At 40.3% G+C, this 24,047-nt stretch overlaps 1 protein-coding gene across 1 annotated transcript; it reads right to left on the bottom strand.

Moving 5' to 3' along the window:
• Positions 1–9,994: 9,994 nt before the first annotated feature.
• LOC109426646 (vitamin K-dependent gamma-carboxylase) lies at positions 9,995–24,039 on the bottom strand. Its single transcript, XM_019702171.3, has 3 exons — positions 23,171–24,039; positions 11,388–11,573; positions 9,995–11,325 (listed from the first exon to the last, which is right to left on the bottom strand). The coding sequence occupies exons 1-3, from the start codon at positions 23,692–23,694 to the stop codon at positions 10,011–10,013; spliced, it is 2,025 nt and encodes a 674-aa protein (XP_019557716.2). The 5' UTR covers positions 23,695–24,039; the 3' UTR covers positions 9,995–10,010.
• Positions 24,040–24,047: the final 8 nt, after the last annotated feature.

Raw genomic sequence — 24,047 nt, 5'->3', positions numbered from 1 at the left:
TAACGTCGTATTACGGAATGGAACGCAGGAACCTTGAGCTTATGTTTGCTCACTTCTTGTGAACAACTGAGTCGAATTTTCAGCGGATAATAGAAATAAAATTTCTATACTTAAAATCGCGAGGCAAAATTGTTAGAAGAGGAAGAAGATAGATAAAAGAACACGGTGCAGCTATCTCCTAGAAACAGAGTGTGACAAGCATTCCAGTGTAGTGCCCTGTGTATGGTTGTGAATATAAATATCACATACATCACATACATCATTTAGACGTGAACAAAAATACAGCACAGTTGATATATAAAGGTACATATAGTTGTTGTTTATGTTGTAAAACTTGGAAAAAATAAGAGCAAATGACATGGGAAGCAACGTTCATCATTGACGTTCTACGAACATGATAAAAATGACACTACAAATTTAAACTAGAAAAAAATGAAGTTGTGAGTAGATGTCTTTATTATTGCAAACTCGCAACGAGTTAATTTGGCTACAGAACTGACATTTACGATTACCTGCAATATAGAAAAAAAGCAGGCATTAGGAAATTTGACGTAGCATAACCGAATAATGGTAATGGAGCTTTTGAATGATTTTTTAGCCTTAATGGAACTGTTTATGATCAGGATGGTCAACTCCGCATCTACGAGAAAAAACGAGATGTGATGCCCTGTAATCATTGGACGAATTACCTTAAGTGCTACTCCATAAGTGTGTGAATCTTATCTAGAGTGTTTGTGTATATACCTTGATATTCAGGTGACAGACAGTACTGATTGAGAGTGCAAGCTGGAAGTGTTGTGTTTGTGAGTGAGTTAGGAAAGGAGAGCGCAGAACAGTGGCGTGAAAACTGTAACGGCAGCGGCCATTTAGTGTCCCTCTCCGCGGACTTCCGGAACCGTTTGGGAAGTACCATCGAGGATCCCACAGTGGCGACGAGAATGGGATTCTTATTTGTAAGGCGAGACAGAGGTTGGAAGAGGCAGTGCAAACACTGGATCGGCTGAAGGATTCAATGGATATTTTGTGCTGTTTTGAAAACTTGTCTGTGCCTGTTGTTTTGGCACTAAATGAGGAAGGGAGAATGATTGTGGAAGCGGAAGAGAGATGAGCCTCAAGTGGAAGATTTCGTGAGGTTCGGTAGGTGGACAACTGCACTATGCTGGTTCTCGAGATTAGTTTGGTTGTGTTGGAATGGAGACAGTGGGAAAGGCAGTTAGCATAAAGACGAGCATAAAGACGTGGGTAATGCGTTGTACAGAAACTAAAGTGGTCCCGGAGACCGTGACAAGCGGAAACTGTTGACGCAATGCAAAGCACTGCTCTCGAAGAGCGAGAAGTTGGTCCTGGAGATCGTATGTATAACGCTGGTGCAAAGCACAGCAATGCTCCCGGAGAGCGGAATCAGAGAAAAATCTTGGTCCCGGAGACCGTATAAAATGGCTTGTGTAAAGCACAGCTTTGCTCCCGGAGAGCGTTTGAAAAAAAAACACGGACAGTGATCCAAGAAGTTGGAAAGAATGGCCAGTGCATAGCATAGCGTGGGATAAGCACAGACAAACAGACGTATCACTTGTAACAAATTTCGATTAAAATCATCGTCACGAAAACTAAATCGCCCAATACTAACCAGGCTGTGTCAAGCAAACTACTCAGTAGGTGGCGGCAGTGAGCAAACGTCAAACAGGAGCAAAACCGATGCGAGCGCCGTGACCGAGCGATTTGCGAACTACAAAATATTTGAACTAACCGTTAAAAAGAATAACGATAAGAAGTGAGTAGAGTAAGACGTCTGTTTGTCTGTGGGATAAGGTTGAAGTAGTGGTAAACAAAGTTGGAGCGAAAATATGATTAGACTGTCTAACTGTTGGTCTGCGATTTTGGGAGGTCATGCTTGGTAGGAGTTGATCAGGTTGAATAGTGTAACATTCCTAGGAAGGAATAGTTTGGCCCTGTGGACCTGGTATGCTTGAGGAAGTTGCATTTAGGTTGGCTGGCTCAATTGAGCAGCTCAGGATGCAAAACAGGCCATGTAGACACAGCTGTAGGGGCGTGTCCAGCATGACAATACTGATGGTGACGGGTTCGACCCCGGTCGGTCCAGGAACTTATCATAAAGGAGAATGGTCATTGACAGTGGAAGCTCTCAGTTGATAACTGTGGAAGAACTCAGAATACCAATCTGAGAAACTGGTTTTGCCCCAGTGGTGACGTTGCGCCAAGAAGGAGAAGGATGCAGAAGAAATAAATCGCGCTTTAGCAGATATTCGAATACTTTCTATATGAATGAGGCCGGTTCAAGGCCGGTTGCATGAAGCACAATGAATACCATAAAATGACTTTTTCAATATGTAGAAGGTGCTCTAGCGGAACGAAGGGTAGAAAGTGTGAGACAACTTAGGTGTTATGCAAGGTGTGGTTCAACATAGGACGAGTAAAATGGTTGGAATCCACGTGGGATAAATGACGTTTTCTGGATGGAGTTCCGGTATGGTCGAGTATCTTTAAAGATAATTTGATTCCTCTGGTGGAGAGTATTTAAGTGGTTGGCAAATTCTCCTATTTGGTGTCCGAGAGCGAGAGGTAAAAACCAAGTTGAATTGCTAAGTCTTTCGAACGAGAAGAGAAGGCAACGTAGTGCACAGCCATGCGTAGTAAAGTAGCTATTAGAAGTAATACCTCAGGAGCGTAACATGACACGTTGCGTAAATGAAATAATCCGTCGTTGCATTGCTATATTACCTCGTATAACCATAGGATAACGTCGTATTACGGAATGGAACGCAGGAACCTTGAGCTTATGTTTGCTCACTTCTTGTGAACAACTGAGTCGAATTTTCAGCGGATAATAGAAATAAAATTTCTATACTTAAAATCGCGAGGCAAAATTGTTAGAAGAGGAAGAAGATAGATAAAAGAACACGGTGCAGCTATCTCCTAGAAACAGAGTGTGACAAGCATTCCAGTGTAGTGCCCTGTGTATGGTTGTGAATATAAATATCACATACATCACATACATCATTTAGACGTGAACAAAAATACAGCACAGTTGATATATAAAGGTACATATAGTTGTTGTTTATGTTGTAAAACTTGGAAAAAATAAGAGCAAATGACATGGGAAGCAACGTTCATCATTGACGTTCTACGAACATGATAAAAATGACACTACAAATTTAAACTAGAAAAAAATGAAGTTGTGAGTAGATGTCTTTATTATTGCAAACTCGCAACGAGTTAATTTGGCTACAGAACTGACATTTACGATTACCTGCAATATAGAAAAAAAGCAGGCATTAGGAAATTTGACGTAGCATAACCGAATAATGGTAATGGAGCTTTTGAATGATTTTTTAGCCTTAATGGAACTGTTTATGATCAGGATGGTCAACTCCGCATCTACGAGAAAAAACGAGATGTGATGCCCTGTAATCATTGGACGAATTACCTTAAGTGCTACTCCATAAGTGTGTGAATCTTATCTAGAGTGTTTGTGTATATACCTTGATATTCAGGTGACAGACAGTACTGATTGAGAGTGCAAGCTGGAAGTGTTGTGTTTGTGAGTGAGTTAGGAAAGGAGAGCGCAGAACAGTGGCGTGAAAACTGTAACGGCAGCGGCCATTTAGTGTCCCTCTCCGCGGACTTCCGGAACCGTTTGGGAAGTACCATCGAGGATCCCACAGTGGCGACGAGAATGGGATTCTTATTTGTAAGGCGAGACAGAGGTTGGAAGAGGCAGTGCAAACACTGGATCGGCTGAAGGATTCAATGGATATTTTGTGCTGTTTTGAAAACTTGTCTGTGCCTGTTGTTTTGGCACTAAATGAGGAAGGGAGAATGATTGTGGAAGCGGAAGAGAGATGAGCCTCAAGTGGAAGATTTCGTGAGGTTCGGTAGGTGGACAACTGCACTATGCTGGTTCTCGAGATTAGTTTGGTTGTGTTGGAATGGAGACAGTGGGAAAGGCAGTTAGCATAAAGACGAGCATAAAGACGTGGGTAATGCGTTGTACAGAAACTAAAGTGGTCCCGGAGACCGTGACAAGCGGAAACTGTTGACGCAATGCAAAGCACTGCTCTCGAAGAGCGAGAAGTTGGTCCTGGAGATCGTATGTATAACGCTGGTGCAAAGCACAGCAATGCTCCCGGAGAGCGGAATCAGAGAAAAATCTTGGTCCCGGAGACCGTATAAAATGGCTTGTGTAAAGCACAGCTTTGCTCCCGGAGAGCGTTTGAAAAAAAAACACGGACAGTGATCCAAGAAGTTGGAAAGAATGGCCAGTGCATAGCATAGCGTGGGATAAGCACAGACAAACAGACGTATCACTTGTAACAAATTTCGATTAAAATCATCGTCACGAAAACTAAATCGCCCAATACTAACCAGGCTGTGTCAAGCAAACTACTCAGTAGGTGGCGGCAGTGAGCAAACGTCAAACAGGAGCAAAACCGATGCGAGCGCCGTGACCGAGCGATTTGCGAACTACAAAATATTTGAACTAACCGTTAAAAAGAATAACGATAAGAAGTGAGTAGAGTAAGACGTCTGTTTGTCTGTGGGATAAGGTTGAAGTAGTGGTAAACAAAGTTGGAGCGAAAATATGATTAGACTGTCTAACTGTTGGTCTGCGATTTTGGGAGGTCATGCTTGGTAGGAGTTGATCAGGTTGAATAGTGTAACATTCCTAGGAAGGAATAGTTTGGCCCTGTGGACCTGGTATGCTTGAGGAAGTTGCATTTAGGTTGGCTGGCTCAATTGAGCAGCTCAGGATGCAAAACAGGCCATGTAGACACAGCTGTAGGGGCGTGTCCAGCATGACAATACTGATGGTGACGGGTTCGACCCCGGTCGGTCCAGGAACTTATCATAAAGGAGAATGGTCATTGACAGTGGAAGCTCTCAGTTGATAACTGTGGAAGAACTCAGAATACCAATCTGAGAAACTGGTTTTGCCCCAGTGGTGACGTTGCGCCAAGAAGGAGAAGGATGCAGAAGAAATAAATCGCGCTTTAGCAGATATTCGAATACTTTCTATATGAATGAGGCCGGTTCAAGGCCGGTTGCATGAAGCACAATGAATACCATAAAATGACTTTTTCAATATGTAGAAGGTGCTCTAGCGGAACGAAGGGTAGAAAGTGTGAGACAACTTAGGTGTTATGCAAGGTGTGGTTCAACATAGGACGAGTAAAATGGTTGGAATCCACGTGGGATAAATGACGTTTTCTGGATGGAGTTCCGGTATGGTCGAGTATCTTTAAAGATAATTTGATTCCTCTGGTGGAGAGTATTTAAGTGGTTGGCAAATTCTCCTATTTGGTGTCCGAGAGCGAGAGGTAAAAACCAAGTTGAATTGCTAAGTCTTTCGAACGAGAAGAGAAGGCAACGTAGTGCACAGCCATGCGTAGTAAAGTAGCTATTAGAAGTAATACCTCAGGAGCGTAACATGACACGTTGCGTAAATGAAATAATCCGTCGTTGCATTGCTATATTACCTCGTATAACCATAGGATAACGTCGTATTACGGAATGGAACGCAGGAACCTTGAGCTTATGTTTGCTCACTTCTTGTGAACAACTGAGTCGAATTTTCAGCGGATAATAGAAATAAAATTTCTATACTTAAAATCGCGAGGCAAAATTGTTAGAAGAGGAAGAAGATAGATAAAAGAACACGGTGCAGCTATCTCCTAGAAACAGAGTGTGACAAGCATTCCAGTGTAGTGCCCTGTGTATGGTTGTGAATATAAATATCACATACATCACATACATCATTTAGACGTGAACAAAAATACAGCACAGTTGATATATAAAGGTACATATAGTTGTTGTTTATGTTGTAAAACTTGGAAAAAATAAGAGCAAATGACATGGGAAGCAACGTTCATCATTGACGTTCTACGAACATGATAAAAATGACACTACAAATTTAAACTAGAAAAAAATGAAGTTGTGAGTAGATGTCTTTATTATTGCAAACTCGCAACGAGTTAATTTGGCTACAGAACTGACATTTACGATTACCTGCAATATAGAAAAAAAGCAGGCATTAGGAAATTTGACGTAGCATAACCGAATAATGGTAATGGAGCTTTTGAATGATTTTTTAGCCTTAATGGAACTGTTTATGATCAGGATGGTCAACTCCGCATCTACGAGAAAAAACGAGATGTGATGCCCTGTAATCATTGGACGAATTACCTTAAGTGCTACTCCATAAGTGTGTGAATCTTATCTAGAGTGTTTGTGTATATACCTTGATATTCAGGTGACAGACAGTACTGATTGAGAGTGCAAGCTGGAAGTGTTGTGTTTGTGAGTGAGTTAGGAAAGGAGAGCGCAGAACAGTGGCGTGAAAACTGTAACGGCAGCGGCCATTTAGTGTCCCTCTCCGCGGACTTCCGGAACCGTTTGGGAAGTACCATCGAGGATCCCACAAAAACCATTCCTGCACCATACAGTGTACCAGCTACAATAAAGTGTATTGTAATGATATGGTTCGCTATACTATACATTTACATTGGATTTTTATGTAACAATATATTAAACTGTTTTTCTTACGTTTGAACCATTCACTTTTCCGAAACATTATTTTTCCGTGAATTTTTAATTATTTCTGGTGTTCGATTTGAATAGGTCGTATGTTTGCTGTGATTCCTATATGCAGATTCGACCTATTCAAATCGAACACCAGATTTATTCAGTTTCCGATTTTTTCCGTGCTTTGTTTTGTTGATGTTTGTGACTTTTTTGATGCAAAGGAAAGCAAAGAGAAAAAAAGTGAATAAGTTGAAACATCAATTTAAAGTCAATAACATGTTTAAATCAGTGGTAAACCAGATGTCCTAAGAACTGCAGGTCCAAGCAGGGTCCAAGAGATATGACAAGCTAGGTGTGTAGAGTGCGACGAGAGAAATACGAATGTAGGCCAACCCGGAAAGATGCAGGTCAGATTACCGTAAATCAGTGGATGAATTCAACACTATTCTTGCTGTATTTGCATTTAGGGGAGTTTTCTCCTCTTCTCTCATGTGAACTTGCCTTCGACCACAATCGAATCAAATGCGATTGACAAACTTTATCTTTGACGTAGAGCCATCTTTAACATATGGACTGAACACTGAAATGACTTTTAATATTCTCAATTTAGTTGAAAATCGGAGTTTTTGACTAGCGAAGTTGGATTTTTCTCCAAATCCATGCGTCGGACCTAACTTCCGAAGTGGTGCGCTGTATAATAAACCTGGTCCGCTATACAGCGCACCACTTCCGAAGTTAGGTCCGACGCACGGATTTGGAGAAAAATCCAACTTCGCTAGTCGAAAATTCCGGGTTTCAACTGTACGAAGAATATAGGTTCGTCTGCGGGTTCGCTTTTCAACCTAACTTATATTTGAATCGAACTTGACAGTTATCTCATGAGTTGTTATGTATTTCAAACTTTAGTCAAACTGGTCCCTCAATATTGCAGTAACAGTTAAGCATGCTGTAATGATACTTATGTACCTCGTCACCCACTTCATGCAACTACATTAGTGGTCTAATAACACTTAGCGCGCTCGGCATAGTTCCATCATGCCGCTCAAAGTGTTGCCACAAATAATGCTAAGTTTGCAAAACCCGGTTATCTGGCTGGTGGGGCATGGGAGCCTAAGCTTCAACTGTTAATGCAATCAGAGACTACTCAGACTTAGACGTGGGCGATCCTATATATGAAGGGTTATCCAAAACTTTCTGGAGAATGAGCCATTTTACGAGACGTTTCGGATCAGCTGATCGCTCATTTCATGAATGAAAATTTGACAGGAGGTTGCGCCCAAGCCCGTGAGTGTTAATATCAATATCAACACTGTTGTCGTTTCGTAAAATAGACTATTCCCAAAGCGCATTCTAATAAATCTAATAAACCTAAGATGCAATTAACAGGAGAAAAATGGCAAGACAATATAACAATATATGGTTTATGTAATGTAAAACAATACAACATAACAAAAGAAAACCATTCCAAAACCATTTAATTAAATGTATAACCAGTAGTAAAATTACAATTAAAAACAATTTATTTACGGTACATTTTATTGTTTGAAACCATTCATGTACCATACAGTGTACGGTATATTTGAACCCACGTATCAGTATTTTGAACAATTCATAATAAAATGTATGGTTTTGCAAAAAAATATATATGGAGAAAAATATTTTTTTATATTGTTACGATACTTAACAACCTGTATAATATATTGTAAAAATCTTATTCACAATTCACGGTATGGTGTTTTACATTACATCTAATTGTTTTTGTATTTTTTATTTTTACAGTGTTGTCTATTGTAAAAATATGGTTCTAAATAGTACTGTTACAATACAACGTTCGGTTTTTCTACTGTATTTTTTATTCGGGTGGCGAAAACTGTCACATTTTCGGGCGAGTTGCAAAAACCCTGCGGCTGAGAGTAACAGCGAAATCGAAAGTGAAATCTGAATACGACGAAATTTATTGCATCAAAGTCTAAGTCGAAAAAAAAATCACAATAAACCGATTATTAACCGTTATGTGGCCAACAGGGTATCCGGGTACCCAGCACCCATTTAAAAAGCACGGTGTAGAAAAAAGCAAAAAGTTTGTCGTACACATAACGGTTAAATATTATCCTGATTAATAAATATTGCGATCACCATGGCAATTGCACTAAAAAAGCAATAAGGCAATCCATGAGACAGATGCGATCAGCTGATTTTCTTTGTTTACCACGTATTTTTGACATTCGTCGATTGGGGTGACAGTTGAACACAAAGGAATTTGTTAAGCACTGTGAACACTCGACGAAAATTTGGTAAGCTGCAAGTACACTGTGTTTACAATTTCAGCTATCACCCCCATCGCGATATGTCGTCATGGATTGCCTTATGATTTTAATTATGTGTGATAACATATTGTCGTCGCGGTTGAAACCCGAAGTTTCCCTATACGCAACCATCGAGTTTTCTCCAAATCCATACGTGAAACCTAACGTCGGACGCAGTGCGCTGGGCAGCGGATATGGCCCTCTATCCAGCGCACTTTGCCCGACGTACTTCCGACACACAGTTTGGGTGAAAACCGATTTTCGCGTGTCAAAAATTCCAATTTTCAACTGCACGAACAATATACTTTGCAGATAGAATTCACCCCTGGCTGCGTTTATAAATGCCACATAAAATTTGTCCGTATGGATTACTGCACGAATATATACTGGCCTGCTTACTCTCACACGAAATTTGACGTTTGAGCGGTGTCAGCATTGGCGAAACTACGAATTTTTGCCAGGGGGTGCCCTACAAACAAATATTCATTAGTTCATCCATTCATCATTCATCACCCCATATTTCATAGTAATGCATTAAAATTCTAGGGGGTGCCTGGCACCCCCGGCACCCCCAGTAGTTTCGCCTCGTGTCAGCACCGCTCAAACGTCAAATTTTGAGTGAGAGTAAGCACGTCAGCACAAATTCGCGCAGTGGACCATAGTAAATGAGGGTTTATGTTATTCCTTAGCAAAACTCTATAAAATCTTACAATATACAACCGGGAATAAATCAGTGCCTCCCGTGAACGTTGTTGATATATGTCAGTTTTTAAGATGGCCACGGGACGGACGCTAAAACGTTGAAACTCTGTGCACCACATCTCGAGCATCCCTTTGGATTGCTCATTACAATTACAATCAGCCGAGCAACCAGCTTAGTAACTGCTTACACTGCATTGTGCCATATCTGCAGCAGAAGGCGCTAGTCTGAAACGTCAAACGCGAAATAAAAGGATGCACGCGCTTCTTGTTGTGAAGATCAGCACTGAAATGAAACTTTAAACTCTTTAAACTATGGTCGATGGAAATTTTGCCATTGTTATATCTGTTTGTCAGGTGAACATATGCCTAAAACAAAAATGTTTATGTTGCTATGTATTTCAGCTTGAAGAAAATTTCTTTCATTTAATCGAAACCTCCTTTTTGGTTGTTATCAATTTTATTTTACTCTGCCGTCCACGTGGTTTCATCCGGAGAAATTCTCACTCTCCGGGGCATTGGAACCCCATAGATTTCATACAGCAATGAATTACCCACGTGTTGAAAGAATCTTACGTAGTTTTCGAGCCTACCGTTGAACTCTTTCCACAACGGAAGAATCGGTTTCGATTGCCTTCGCTCGGCCAGTTCGTCCTCGGTGGGAGCGGCTTTCATCGTTTTGTTCACGTACGTGTAGAGCATGGATGAGGGCGATGCGCTTGTGGTTGTCACATGGTGGAACATTGGTGGGATATTTGGAAGGCTTTGGCCTTTTCGGAGATGTTTTGTCTTGGTGTCAGTTGAATGCCAGTATTTCACGCTTCCTTCCAGTATGGTTAATGTTACGTTGTCCATATCGGGAACTATGTAGTTATCTAGGGTCAATCCAGGAAAATCAGCAACAAACAGAACATCGGAGGTGTTACTCCAAGAGTGTACCTCGTGGGTCATTTTGTCAATCATCGAACGCATCTCAGTGAGTTCGTGAAGCAGAGGTAGTAGCCAATCAACGGGTTCAAAAGGGGACCACCTAGCAGTCAAAATGTCCACCTCAGGATTGAAGATACGTTGTAAAAAGCGACCATTCATACTACACCATATGTCGAAGAAAACGGAGAAGTTGGTGAATGGCCGGTGATCCTCTCTGTACTCTGCGCGAATATTTCGGTCTATGCAGTGGGCGAACTGATGAGCCATATCAGCATGCTTGGTCCACCGGTCATTGTCCACAAAGGCATAGGGAAGTAAGTAGAGGGTATGGTTTTGGTGGTTGTCTACCACTTTAATGGATGTAAGTACGGTATCCCAAGCGTGTACCATCATATCCCAGGAATATCCGTACAATCCATTAGTCCAGTTATTGTACCCCTTGGTAATGAAGTGAGAATATGGTAGGAAGAGTTGTAATCCGCAGTAGAAAAGCAAGGCTGTCATGGTAAATTTCTTACGACTGGAAGGAACAGGAACACTTTGCTGATTGGCATTTTTCGATGTCTTCTTTGATTTATCGCCACTTCCACCATTGCTGGTGAAAGATAACTTTTTCCATACCAACCGAGGCCAACTGACGCTGTAGTACAGAGGAAGTTGCGTTAGACATACCCAAGGAAACATTCCGATATGAAACAGTCGCGAATTCATCAGATGGAATGCACATGCAAAAAGTGTAGCTATTTTACGAGTCGGGGCATATACCAGGAAAAACACGACCGTAGTGTCGAAGATGCAACCGAACCAGTGAATTATCAGCAGATCAGTAAGCTGCGGGCCAATCAGCAATCTAGAACGAAAACCAGATTTGTTATGATCAACCAATTACGAATAGTCGAAGGCCTAACTTACCTGAATGGAAGAAATACCCAATGGTAGCTCAGATTAGTCATGGCATAGCCGGAGAGCCATTCAGGGCACATCTTCTTCAAACCGGCCAGGAAATATAGAATGAAGAATTGGTACTTCAGGATGAAATAGTTCCAAAAGGGTACCGTTTTCGACTGTGGATCGGCATTCTGACAGGCGTCCAGGGAGCTGAAAACGAAAAATATTTGTTACAAACGGCTAAAACATGTTTCATAAAAGTCAACGAAAAAACATCTAAATGGATTCCATCAAAATTCCTTCAGAAATATCACTAAAGACTACTTCAATAGTTAAAGATTTTTGCATGAATATCAATCCAAGATTTCCTCAAAAAAAAAAAAATCCAAATTCCACGTTTTTTTTTATTTTTAGATTTTTGCCTTTCTCGTACACTAAGTGTACTGGAAAGGCTATATGTTCACTCCAAAAATGACTTTTTGATAGGAGGCCCGGATATTCGAGTCACATATACCAATCAACTCAGCTCGACGAATTAAGGTGATGTCTGTGTGTGTGTATGTGTGTGTGTATGTGTACAAACGAACTCACGTCACTTTTCGGCAGTAAATCTCAACCGATTTTAATGACCGACGGTTCATTCGACGCGGAATCTGGTCCCATTGTTTGGTATTGAAAATGGTTCGGATCGGTCCAGCCGTTCCGGAATTATGGCCATTTAGGCGTTCCGGATCGGTACCCCAGGAAGGGGCTAGATATGAAAATGCAACAAACCCACGCATGCGACACATCAAACCACGGCATTTTCGATAATATGGTGAACGGTAAGCAAGAAAATAGTCTCAGACCATATCTGAACCGGTAATGTTCCGGAACCGGTTCCGAAGGTCCCACCAGAAGTGGCCAAATATAAAAGTGAACCAAACCCATACATGCGACTCATCAAATCGCAGCTTTTTCAATAACCTGATGAACGGTTAACATGAAAATAGTCTCAGATCATATCTGAACCGGTAGTGTTCCTGAACCGGTTCCGGGCGTCCCGCCGGAAGTGGACAAATATAAAAATGAAACAAACCCATGCAAGCGACACGTCAAATCGCGCCTTTTGCGATAACCTGATGAACGGTTAGCAAGAAAATGGTCTCAGGTCACATAAGAAACTACCGGTGTTCCAAAACCGGTTCCAAAGGTCCCGCTGGAAGTGGCCAAATATAACAGTGAAGCAAACCCAGGCATGCGACACATTAAGTCGCGGCTTTTTCAATAACTTGATGAATGATAAGCAAGAAAATAGTCTCAGACAACCTAAGATTCTACCGGTAGTGTTCAGGAATCGGTTCCGTATGTCCCGCCAGATGTGGCCAAATATAAAAGTGAACCGAACCCATGCATGCGACACTTTAAATCGCGGCTCCTTAGGCGACTTGATGAATGGTTAGTAAAAAATAGTTTTGGACCATGTTTGAGACAACCGGTGGTGTTCCGGAACCGGTTCCGGGTTCCCTCCGGAAGAGACCAAATATAATTTTTTTGTCTTTATTAACGAGATTTTTAACTCGAAGCTAGTTCATCTCGGGACCCTTCCCTTCCGAAGGAAGAACCTACATTTTGTGAATATGTCGGGAGTGGGATTCGATCCCAGGCCCTTGGCATGATAAATAGTCTTGTGTTCTAACCATCAAACCAGGCCCGCTCCACCGCCAAATATTTAAGTGAACCAAACACATGCATGCAACACATCAAATCGCGGCTCCTTAGGTAACCTGATGAACGGTTAGCAAGAAAATAGTCTCAGACCACATAAGAAACTACCGGTAGTATTCCAAAACTAGCGTTGGGTGCTTCGTCGGAATTCAAAAGTGAGAAAAATTAAAGCAAGCGATAGATATCTTGACAAAACTAAGACGATCTCATCCAATCACACCATTTCAGATTCCTGAGATGTAATAATGCAGAAGGATGGGTCAACGTTGTATGGGAAAATTAAAATTTAATCGTAATAACTCCGAACAAACTTTTTCAATTCTCTTTCGCGTCTAAAATGGCTGCATAAAATTTTTGTGCGACTGGTTGCTCCCTTACGCACTGTAATGTGGTTGAAAGTTGAATGGGATTCAGTATGAAAAATTTCAGTTACTTGCATGTTTTTGTCAAATTTTACATGCATGATAATAAAATATAGCGTGTGTAGAAGTTTGTAGAAAATTCTTTGTCGAAAATCGTTAAGGTATCTGTGTTTGTGAAAAAGTTGTATCGTCTTGGTGTTGATCGGCCTCCAGCGATAGTGAAGGAGGTCAAGCTGTCAACTGAGAGGTCTGATATTTTCCAGCTCTGCCTATACGTTGAACATAACGTCGGAATATGTGCCATCAATAAGTTTAAAGTCAATTCAATGATGGCTCTGATAAAATTCTAAGTAAAGTCAGGCCAAACATGTCTAAAGGTCCTATCTGCAGAAGAGAGGCTCTCTTTGTTTTCCCTCTCTTTCGTTAATATCTCAGCTGTTTATTTGTATTATGATTGTCTCCTTGCATTGAACGATGGCCAAAACAATCGTCTTTTGATTTGTACTACAAAAATAGTTGAAAAGTGTACCATTACATTGCAATAATTGAAAGAGAAAGTGAACAAAGAGAGCCTCTCAAATGCAGATAGGACCTATTGAAATGTTTGGCCTGAAGTATTCTCATGATTCAGGAACATTTCAGCTCACGTCAACGGAAACGTCAAGAGTACATATTCGACGAGAAAGGCACTATCACCACTAGGTGGATCAATCCGGGTTTTTAGTAAATTTTCAGCGATTCCTTCGGAAATTCTTCTAATGGTTCACCAGGCTTCCTTTGAAAAAAAAACGTCAGGGTTACCGAAGTACTGTCTAGAAGGTAGAACGTTCGTTTTGCGGTCCTTTCAAAAATATCTCCTGGCATTCCTTCAGAAATTCCTCCAGTAATTCTTCGAGATATTTTTCTCAGAAATTCACAGATATATTTTTTTGAAATTACATAAACAAATTGATCTTATTCTCAACCTGAAGAACCTAAAGGAATTTCATGAGAATGTTCAAAAATTTCCTAATGAGATTCAATTTCAGAAACAATCGTAGGATGAGCTCATGGAAGAACCCCTGGGGGATACCTGGAGAAACTTCTGTTATGGCTTTGGAGGGATTTCTAGATGAATTTTAAGTGTATTTTTTGGAGAAACTTAAGGTAAAAATCATGGTGAAGTTCCTGTGAAAATGCCTGAAGGATTTTTAAAGGGCATCCTTGAGGAATTTCTGAAATAAATCTTGAAGAAGTTTCTTGAGGAATTCTTGAAACATATACTTCGGTAATACGTTCAGTAAATGCAGACAAAGGTACTGGATAAATTCTGGAATGCATCTTCTAATAAATTTCTGAAGGATGATTTGGAACGAACCCTGGAAGAATTCTTGGAGATACTTCTGGTTGCATTTCTTGCAAAATGTATGAAAGGTATTAGTAGTATATAAAATTCCCTAAAACAATATCCCTGAAAGAAATGTCAAGAAATAAATCCTTAAGTAATTTCTAATAGAGCTCATGAAAGAATCTCTAAAGAGTGAAGGAGTTCCTAAAGATTCACGTAAAAATTCTGAAAGAATCCCTCAAGAAAGGTTTCTATAAAGACTTATAAGTTAAGGCGTTAAGTCAGAGGGGACCAAGTAACAAAATTGGCGAAAATTAGATTTTTAAGGCTTTTGATTAAGAATTGCTTAAGCAACTTGGAACATTCGCCCAATTTTTTTTAATGATACAATTAACGAGAGTTATAGCACTATTTTCTTTTGGTTGAACTGCAAAAATCGATAATAGTGTTCAGTCAGAGTGGACCATATGCTTGATGTCAAGAGAGTTGAAAAAATGTGTATTGGCTAAAATCCAATAAATAAAATAATTTATCATCAAAATGTGATACGTTTCTAAATCGTATGACTCCCTAACGCATTTTCTGATGATTATTTATCAAGTAAGCACGTGAAATTCCATTTTATTATGGTCATTATCGTGTTTTACAGATCATCGTGTTGAAGCATATTGTGGCATTTTGCGTGCAGACAGAGTGGACCATGTGTCTCTAAGAAAAATAGTTGAAATTACCTTATTCTTCGTAATCCTTTCCAAATCAAAATATGTTTGTTTAGTAGCTGTTGGGCATCATATTGAAATGTACTAATACTCGTTTCATGAAGAAATTGATTTTAACGATTATTTAAGAATTGTGTACTTGGTTCACTCTGTCTGAACGAATTTTTGAAAAATGTCAGTCCTCTGAATAAATTGTTATGAACTGTGTAACTACAATACCGACCTATGAAAATACATTCAAAAATTGTTAGCTATCAAATGTTCAAGTTAAGAATTCTTGAATAGCTCATTAATTGACTGCGCTTCATGTGATATTGAACTGTTGTACTTGGTCCACGCTGACTGAACATAAAAATTGAAAATGGTAATCAACAGTGTAATAACAGAAATATGAAATTTCAAATTTCAAATTTCCTGTTCACATTATACACTACTTATATTAACTGTTGTCCTACTTGTGCATTATTTTTTCATCAAATATGTAAAAACTTGAGTGTGAAGTGTAGTTGAATAAAGATTTTCCAAAAACCGTTCAATCAGAGTGGACTAAGTACAATCAATTACTTAGCAATTTCTCGGTTTCAAGCTTTATTTTACGTTTTTTCGCGATCAATACAGAGCGATGCTGTGATGAATAGTTATTAAGATTTATGGCAAAAATTCAAGAACATTTGTTGAAAAACTCAAAACTTATAGAGCTGCAAACTTCAAAGTCGTTTTTCTAGAAATTAAATAAAAGACACATGGTCCTCTCTGACTTAACGCCGACCAATTGTGTATAGAAGTTTACGATCCGAACCCTGGAGAAATATTTAAGGATCTTCTAGGAAGCGCCCTAGAGGTGCTTCCTGAAGAATCTTATTAAAATTCTTGAGTAACCAGCTCTGATTTTGTCATGACAGCACTGGCCTTTAATGAGTTTTAAATTAGTTTTTTGCAACGTTGTGTACTTTTATCTAGAGGAATCCTTTATAAATTTTCTTGCGAATAGAAGTTGTAATTCACTAAAAAAATAAAATAAACAAGCTCGCCGTTGGAAACTGCACTTACACTTTGTGCAGCGCCTTAATGTATCCTATTCTATTCTACTATATCGAAGTCTTTGCGCTGCTGTCACTTTTCTACCCTGTCCATGGTAAAATGATGAGCACGAGGGGTTGGCTTCCCCTTTCAGTGGTTTTATATTGGGACTATATTGTTCGACGTATGTGATAAGTGAGGGTAATCAAGGAAGTTTTGGTGGGATTTCCTGGCGCGTGCAATAGTAGTCCAACATTCGATAAAAGTTGATTCGACTTTGACCCGACATTCGATAATGTTTTAGTTAAGTGATTCTTTTCCGGATTCGAGTGAAAATTCATTCAAATGCAAAGAATGACAATGTTCTGAAATCGCCTTATTCTTCGTGAAGCATCAAAAAAGCTGATGGAACACTCTGGAACGCTTTTGAAAGCTATGGAACACTCCTAGATACCTCTGGAACATCCATGGAACCCTCTTTAACCTCTGAAACTTATTGAAAATTCTTCTCAAACTTCTTGAAAGACCCTGAATCGCTCCTGAAACCCTGTGTAATGCCCCTGGAATAACCCTGAGACTCCCTAACCCTAAACTAAAGCGACAACCGTCCGCTGCTGATTGTCTACGAATGTGGAAGAAGATGAAAAGTGGAAATCAGGACCTAAGTTACGACAAATTTCCTATATTTTCTGATAAAAATATAAAACCAGAGTACCTCTTTGGTCCCGAGACCATGAAAACGTGAAAAAACATATGTTTGCATATATTTTGCACAAAATCACAGTTTGGCTTATTCAACGTATTTTTCCTGAAAACTAGGATTCAATAGATTTCAAACAAAAAAAAAGAACTCACTCAAAGTGCAAATTTTCGGTAATAGCAATCCGTGTGGTCAATTATGAATTTCAAATAACTCAACGTACATATGTACAGATGGGTAAATTATTGGTTAAATTGGGAACAAATTGGGAAAAGATCTCACCTGAGCTGTGGGTTTTTTCCCAATTTAACCAATAATTTACCCATCTGTACATATGCACGTTGAGTTATTTGAAATTCATTAAAAAAAAGTTTAAAATCTGCGAAAATTTTTAGTTTTTAAAAACCCTGAATTTTAGGACCACCCTATCTAAAAATTGGTCACTCTAATGACGAAATAAAAAAAAAAATACGGGTCTAATTATTGCGGAGATTCCACCTGTTTAGACTCCTGAGTTGCGTGGATTTTTCTTGCGTGGGCCCACAGATATAAAACCAGACCGCGTCCTGGTGAATATTTTACGCTGTGTTGTTAGATACACATTTGGTGATAGTTTTGCTTTATAAACAAACATTTATAACGCACCTACGTTGAAAATGAGCCTAATCATTTATTTCCGTCGGAATCTATAAATCTTCACAACGGGCAATATTTTCGACCACCATCGAGTTTCACGATGATCAGAGTTGCACTATGTCGTTTTTCTATGGAATGACTGAAATATGGAAAACTTGTAAATTAGGCGTAGCTTTGTTCATCAAATTGTTAGCTCATGGATGATGTGATCACTGCATGGTATTCATTTTATCTGCATCACTTTTTCAAAAACAGTTCTAATTTTCGTATAGGGAGCAACATTACGAAGATTATGGAGATCTATCTTAAACACACACGGATAAATGTTCATTGAGAATTCCACAATTTAGACGTTTTGCAAAGCATTCAACATTTTTTTACTTACTTATTCGTTTATTTGCAAGGCTCGGGCGCCACATGGGCATAACTCAGTCGAAATCATTTGTTTTTACATTGATTTTACATTATACAATTTATTACTGCCTTAACACTATGCTAGTTTGGGAAGCCGAAGTACTCGTCCCTGTTTCGAGGTTAAGGATCGAAGAAAAAATAAATAAAATAAAATAGGGGAGGATGGATTTATGAGTTTAAAACTAAATTATTTGCTAACTCATACTAAAAACATTGATAGGACAAATTGTCCAGATCTGTAATGGAACCAAAAAGAAAGGACTATATCGGTATAGAACGACAAGAAGAGGATAAACGGAAGCGGGGCGACGACAGACAGGGGCGAACAACAAAACCAAATGGCGGACAACGAAAACAAGGAACACACTACATCAAACTCTGACATCAACACGTTTCAAAAACTGATAGGTTAGCTCCATATATGTATTCCAAATCTAGTCCTGCCAACACTTCTCTACCGGGTTTCTGTTGTTTTACTCGGACCCGTAGAGTTTCATGCAGCTCAGATCTGATCTCACGATACTTATCGCATCCCCACACTACATGTTAGATATCCTGGTAAGCCACGCCGCAGACACAGAGATTGCTTTCCGAGAGGCCAATACGGAAGGTATGTGCGTTTAACAAATAGTGGATGGACATCAGCCGACACATGCCTTCTTTGACACTTGTGGGATGATAGACTGCAACCATCTACCCATCTCTCCATTTGTGCTGCCAGCTGATCAAGGTGTAAAGGGACCCAAGCTATATGGTGACGACAAAGCGTTTGGACAAAGCACTCAAGACTTGGCGTATTCCTTTCAGGAAGTACGGTGAGTGCTTCATCGGTTTCAGGTGGAAGAGTGCGAATGTACTCTAAGGTGTAATATATGACCGCTAGCTCAGCAATGTATACCGAACATGGCTTTTGAAGCATGAAGGCGCTATGAAATTCGTTGAAGACACCGAAACCAGTCCAATCATCGGTTTTCGAATCGTCTGTGAAGAACTGTCTGTCCCCGCTAGCATGCCCGAACTTACTAGCAAAAATTTATGGAATACACACGGAACGAAAAGATTCTGGTATCCCGGTGATCTCATCCTTCATGGACAGATCAAAATCCACACAGCAACTGTCGAAGCTTGAGAAGTTGTCACGATTGGTGTTAACCGGAGATGGGCTTACCTCCAGCGTCATGTTCCAGTAGTACACAGTCATAAACGAGTTTGAGGATTCTGTTCGAGCAGCTTTTCGAAGTTTTCTATGACCAATGAACTCATAACCTCGCATCGGATGAGGAACCGGAACGATAACTCCGCAAAGCGGTCTATCAGAGGCTGTACACCAACGAGTGTACCTCTAAACTCATAGTGTGAGTTGAGTTCATGCAACCTAACGCGATCCGAAGACAACGGTATTGAACCCGTTGAAGCTTCAGTGTGTTTTCGCTGCGGATTGAAAACAGAAACTACCGTATTCTAAAACCGACAGAACGGTTGTTTGGTACAGCCTGATCGGATCTTCCGGGTGTGCTCCCCACCATGTTCCGGTTATTGATCGCAAAAAGATGATTCGCTTTTGGCATTTCTGTATCAGATACACAATGTGCTTCCCCCAGGTGTATTTGGAGTCGAATCAGACGCCGAAATATTGAGAACACATGCTATGAGTGATCGTCTTACCCATCAGATGGAGCGGAAACTTTGCCGGTTTGTGTTTTTAAGAAAAGACAACCATCTCAGTTTTCTCCAGAGAGAATTCGATACCCAGCTTGAGAGCCCAAGTAGACAAATTGTCCAAAGTATCCTGTAGTGGTCCTTGCAACAAAAACAACACAGTCATCCGCAAGCTTAACGTCTTAACGTGCAATTTTCCATGAGACAATTATCTATGTCTCTAACATAAAAGTTGTAAAGAAAGGGGCTCAGACATGAACCCTGGGGGAGACTCGTGTAGCTAAATCGTGGAACTGTCAAGTCGCCATGAGCAAAACTCATCTACTTCTCAAAAAGCAAATTATACAAAAAAAATGTTCAAAATGGGTGAAGGCAGTGTTGCCACATTTTTATCTGTACCGGAGGCTCAAAAATCTTTTTTATCTGTACCAGACATTCGAAAAATCTGTACTCAAAATCGTACCAAATTTGTACCACATTTGATTTAAAATTGCCTAAAATACACAAAAAAAGAGCATTACATTCAGGCTAAACTATGAAAAACACCTAATTTGAATATACTGTTACTAATTTCTGAACTTTAAAAACAAAAATATCAGTATTAAAAGTGTTTTAAATTTGAATTTTAATGATTTTTTCTCAATTTCAAAAAATCTGTACCATTCTGTACCTTTTGTTGAAAATCTGTAATCTGTACCGTACTAGAGGTTCCATTTCCCGACCATTTTGGTTGTCCCGGGATTCGGGATAAAATTTGTTGCTTGTCCCGGGAAATCCCGGGATCCCGGGAAATTTTTCAATGTGCTTCAAAATACATTTTTGCGATCTGGAATATGTTTTATTCATCAATTAAAAAAATCAATGATTCAAATCTAGTAAATGGACTCATCAATTTGAATTCGTTCTCTGAAAATACGACTTCAAGAAGCAGAAGTTATTAATGATTTCATCGGACAATGAGGGTCGCTTTTTAGAACAGATATTTCCGGAGTTCGATTTTAAGATTCGGGCTCAACATACCAAGTAGCTCAAAAAGTGACAGCTCTTCCGCAATTACTTTCGAATAATCAATCATTTCCGAATCAGTCTAAGACGGGTTGACATATTACTTTACAGCCGATTCCAGTTCTTCACGCATGCTCGATGGTGTTATGCATACAGGACAATCCAGCACTCAACTCGGCAGCATCATTATTGGTCCGTCTTTGGCAGTCTCGCAACAATCGAACTCCCAGGTCTTTGATGAACTTAATCATTTGCGTTTTCGATGAGCTTTCAAGTTCTGCTGGCACTTGCGTTGACGACGAAAGACCTTTTAAAAAACACACGGACACGTTTAGTACTTCCAGTGAGCTGTTCGCTCTTTGAAGGAAGCACGACACTAGACAATGGACTAGCATGCAACGCCCAGTGGCACAGCCGAAAACTTTTCCTGACAGCTGCGGCGGGAATCTAACCCACGCTCCTTGCACGATGCGACTAAATGCTTGGTGACACTAGCCGCACGACCACGAAGCCACCTTGAAGGAACTTTAGCGCTGTTATTATTTCCTTTTGGCGCCGTTTGTTGATTATTTTCATGATTGCATGGAAGAGGTCGTTACCAACTTTGGAGTTACTTTTCGTAAGCTTTGAATACAAGAAACTCAGCTGCCTTCCGCAGACAGTAATATCACAGACAAACAGACGTATCACTTGGAACAAAATGCGATTAAAATCATCGTCACGCAAACATAATCGCCCAATACTAATTACGCTGTGGTACGCAAACCCACTGAGTAGATGGCGGTAGTGAGCAAACGTCAAACAGGAGTAAAAACGATGCGAGCGCCATGAGCGCGCGATTTGCGAACTATGGAATATTTGAATAACCCGTAAAAAGAGAAACGATGGGAAGTGAGTGGAGTGAGACGTCTGTTTGTCTGTGGTAATATAGCATCTCGTCTTCCCAATGCTACCGAAACAAGTCTGATTGGCTGAAGAGCTTCCTGATGGTTCTTTTGCAGCCTCAAAATCTTTGTCCAACATAAGTCTAGAAAGGCCTATTTCGGAAAATTTCTCTTTGATGCAATCGAAACCGTGAATGAAGTGCTCCAGCATCGTTTCAGTCGAGTCCTTACGAGTTTCGATGTCCACACACAGTTGAAGTGGTTTATGTAACATTTTCGTGATGTTTTGTTGAAGGCCATTTTAGAAAAAAAACGATTCTTCGAATACGTTTCAGGGACACTCCAATTTCAAATCAAAGCGACAAAAACGTGTAAGAAATGTGTGTCCCGGGAATCCCGGGATTTTCGGGACGGTGAAAAATTTTATCCCGGGATTCGGGAAATCCCGATTTTTTCAAGATCCCGGGATTTTTTGTCCCGGGATATCCCGGGTTGGAACCTTTAGTACCGTACAGAATCTGTACCAAAAAGTTGAAAAAAATCTGTACTTTTACAGCATAATCTGTACCTGTGGCAACACTGGGTGAAGGGCCGCTTTCGTGTAGTTTGTCGGAAAGAACATCGACACAAACTGAATCAATAGCTCCCTTATATCCGAAAACACTGAGCCCATTTGCTACTTTTGAGCAAAGGCAAGCTGAACTTCTGAAGCAAGCAACGCAAGACAGTCGTTCTTTCCTTTGCCTCTGCGGAAACAAAATTGTGTAGTATTTGACAACATGCCATTCGAGTCAACCTAATTGTCCAGTCGAAAGAGAATCATCTTCTTCAACAACTTCCGTAGGCAAGACAACATTACGATTGGACGGTACGAATTATGATCCGAAACATAAAATTATCATATGCGATTACAAATGACTTCTTATTTAAAACAACACACTTCTTCGTTAATCGCTCATCCCTTATGATAAATAAATTGTTTGAAACATAATAGGACGCAATCAGTGAAGTACTAGATTGAAAGTAGTGAGCTGGATTTTTGTATGGTGAGATGATCAATTCTCCATTTCTGCAATGAAATGACGCAATCAGCGTGGGTTATATGATTTCTTGACTAATATGATGCTGTTTGAGCAAAAGTTTGGGTAACTGTGTTGTTGTATTATTTATTTCTTGCAACTTCAACAACACAGTTACCCAAACTTTTGCTCAAACAGCATTAAATTAGTCAAGACATCATATAACCCACGCTTTTTGGGCCATTTCATTGCAGAAATGGAAAATTGATCATCTCACCATACAAAAATCCACCTCACTAATTTCAATCTAGTACTTCACTGATTGCGTCTTATTGAATTATTCTTATCCACTTACAAGCATTTGTTGGCTTCCGTGAACAAGAAGATCGTTCCGAGCAATCCGTACAGGTAACTGTGATTATTCCAAGCACTTTTGTCCAGCAAAAAGACATACCAATAACTCATCACAAACATCAGTCCACTGAGCCGGAACCGGTAGCCCAGCATGATTCCCAACGCACCCAACCACATCACCAGATAGACGATACCCATCCGTGGATAGCTCATCGGTTCCATTCCATTGATAAGGGGAAACTTGCACCCGCTGGGGTCACCCCAGCGAAAATCCAAATCACCTCCTCCACGCTCCTCCGGTATATCGATCAGCATCATCAGGCCAAACAGGATCCGCGCCACTCCGAGGGCCGCGGCATCAGTCGGGCGGTACATCAGGCTCATAAATCCATCAAACGAACGGAAACTCTGCAGATCGTGACCACAGTACCTGTAGAGCGCGTGGGGCAGATTGGCACGCAGCGATTGCCATCTCGAGGAAAATGCTTTCGCTGGCTCGGGCTGCTTTTCACCCATATCTCGCATTCAATTGCTATTTATTGGTTTTGGGTTGATTGATAGAGGGGAAAATCAATGCAATTGTTGTCGTCGTTATAAACGATGCATTCGTTCCGAAGGTATCCGTGAAAATGAGAGTTGGCCGTCGTCGCCGTCTGCAGCAGTCACTTATGATGCATCCATGAGGTGAATGTTTGATTGCAGCTCTGCGATAGGTAACAGGGAATTCACTTTCCTTGATGCCGAGTGGACCAATTGCCTACATTTCTGAAACGAGGCTTCATGCACTTTAAACCAGTTTATTTGCGTAAGGTTTTCACTGAATTCGTAATGTTTGCTCTAGTGGACGAGTGAAAATGTATTAAAAGGCGGGTAAAAGG

The sequence above is a fragment of the Aedes albopictus genome, unplaced genomic scaffold, assembly GCF_035046485.1.
Source record: "Aedes albopictus strain Foshan unplaced genomic scaffold, AalbF5 HiC_scaffold_130, whole genome shotgun sequence".
In the NCBI taxonomy this organism is placed as follows: Eukaryota; Metazoa; Arthropoda; class Insecta; order Diptera; family Culicidae; genus Aedes; species Aedes albopictus.
This window is presented reverse-complemented; position numbering and strand designations above follow the sequence as displayed.

Coding starts and splice junctions, on each gene's coding strand:
- LOC109426646 (XM_019702171.3), bottom strand. CDS start 23,694: ATGCGAGATATGGGTGAAAAGCAGCCCGAGCCAGCGAAAGCATTTTCC. Junction 11,574..23,170: donor ACGGAAGCCAACAAATGCTT/GTAAGTGGATAA, acceptor TTTCGTTTTCAG/CTCCCTGGACGCCTGTCAGA. Junction 11,326..11,387: donor TGGGTATTTCTTCCATTCAG/GTAAGTTAGGCC, acceptor TTTTCGTTCTAG/ATTGCTGATTGGCCCGCAGC.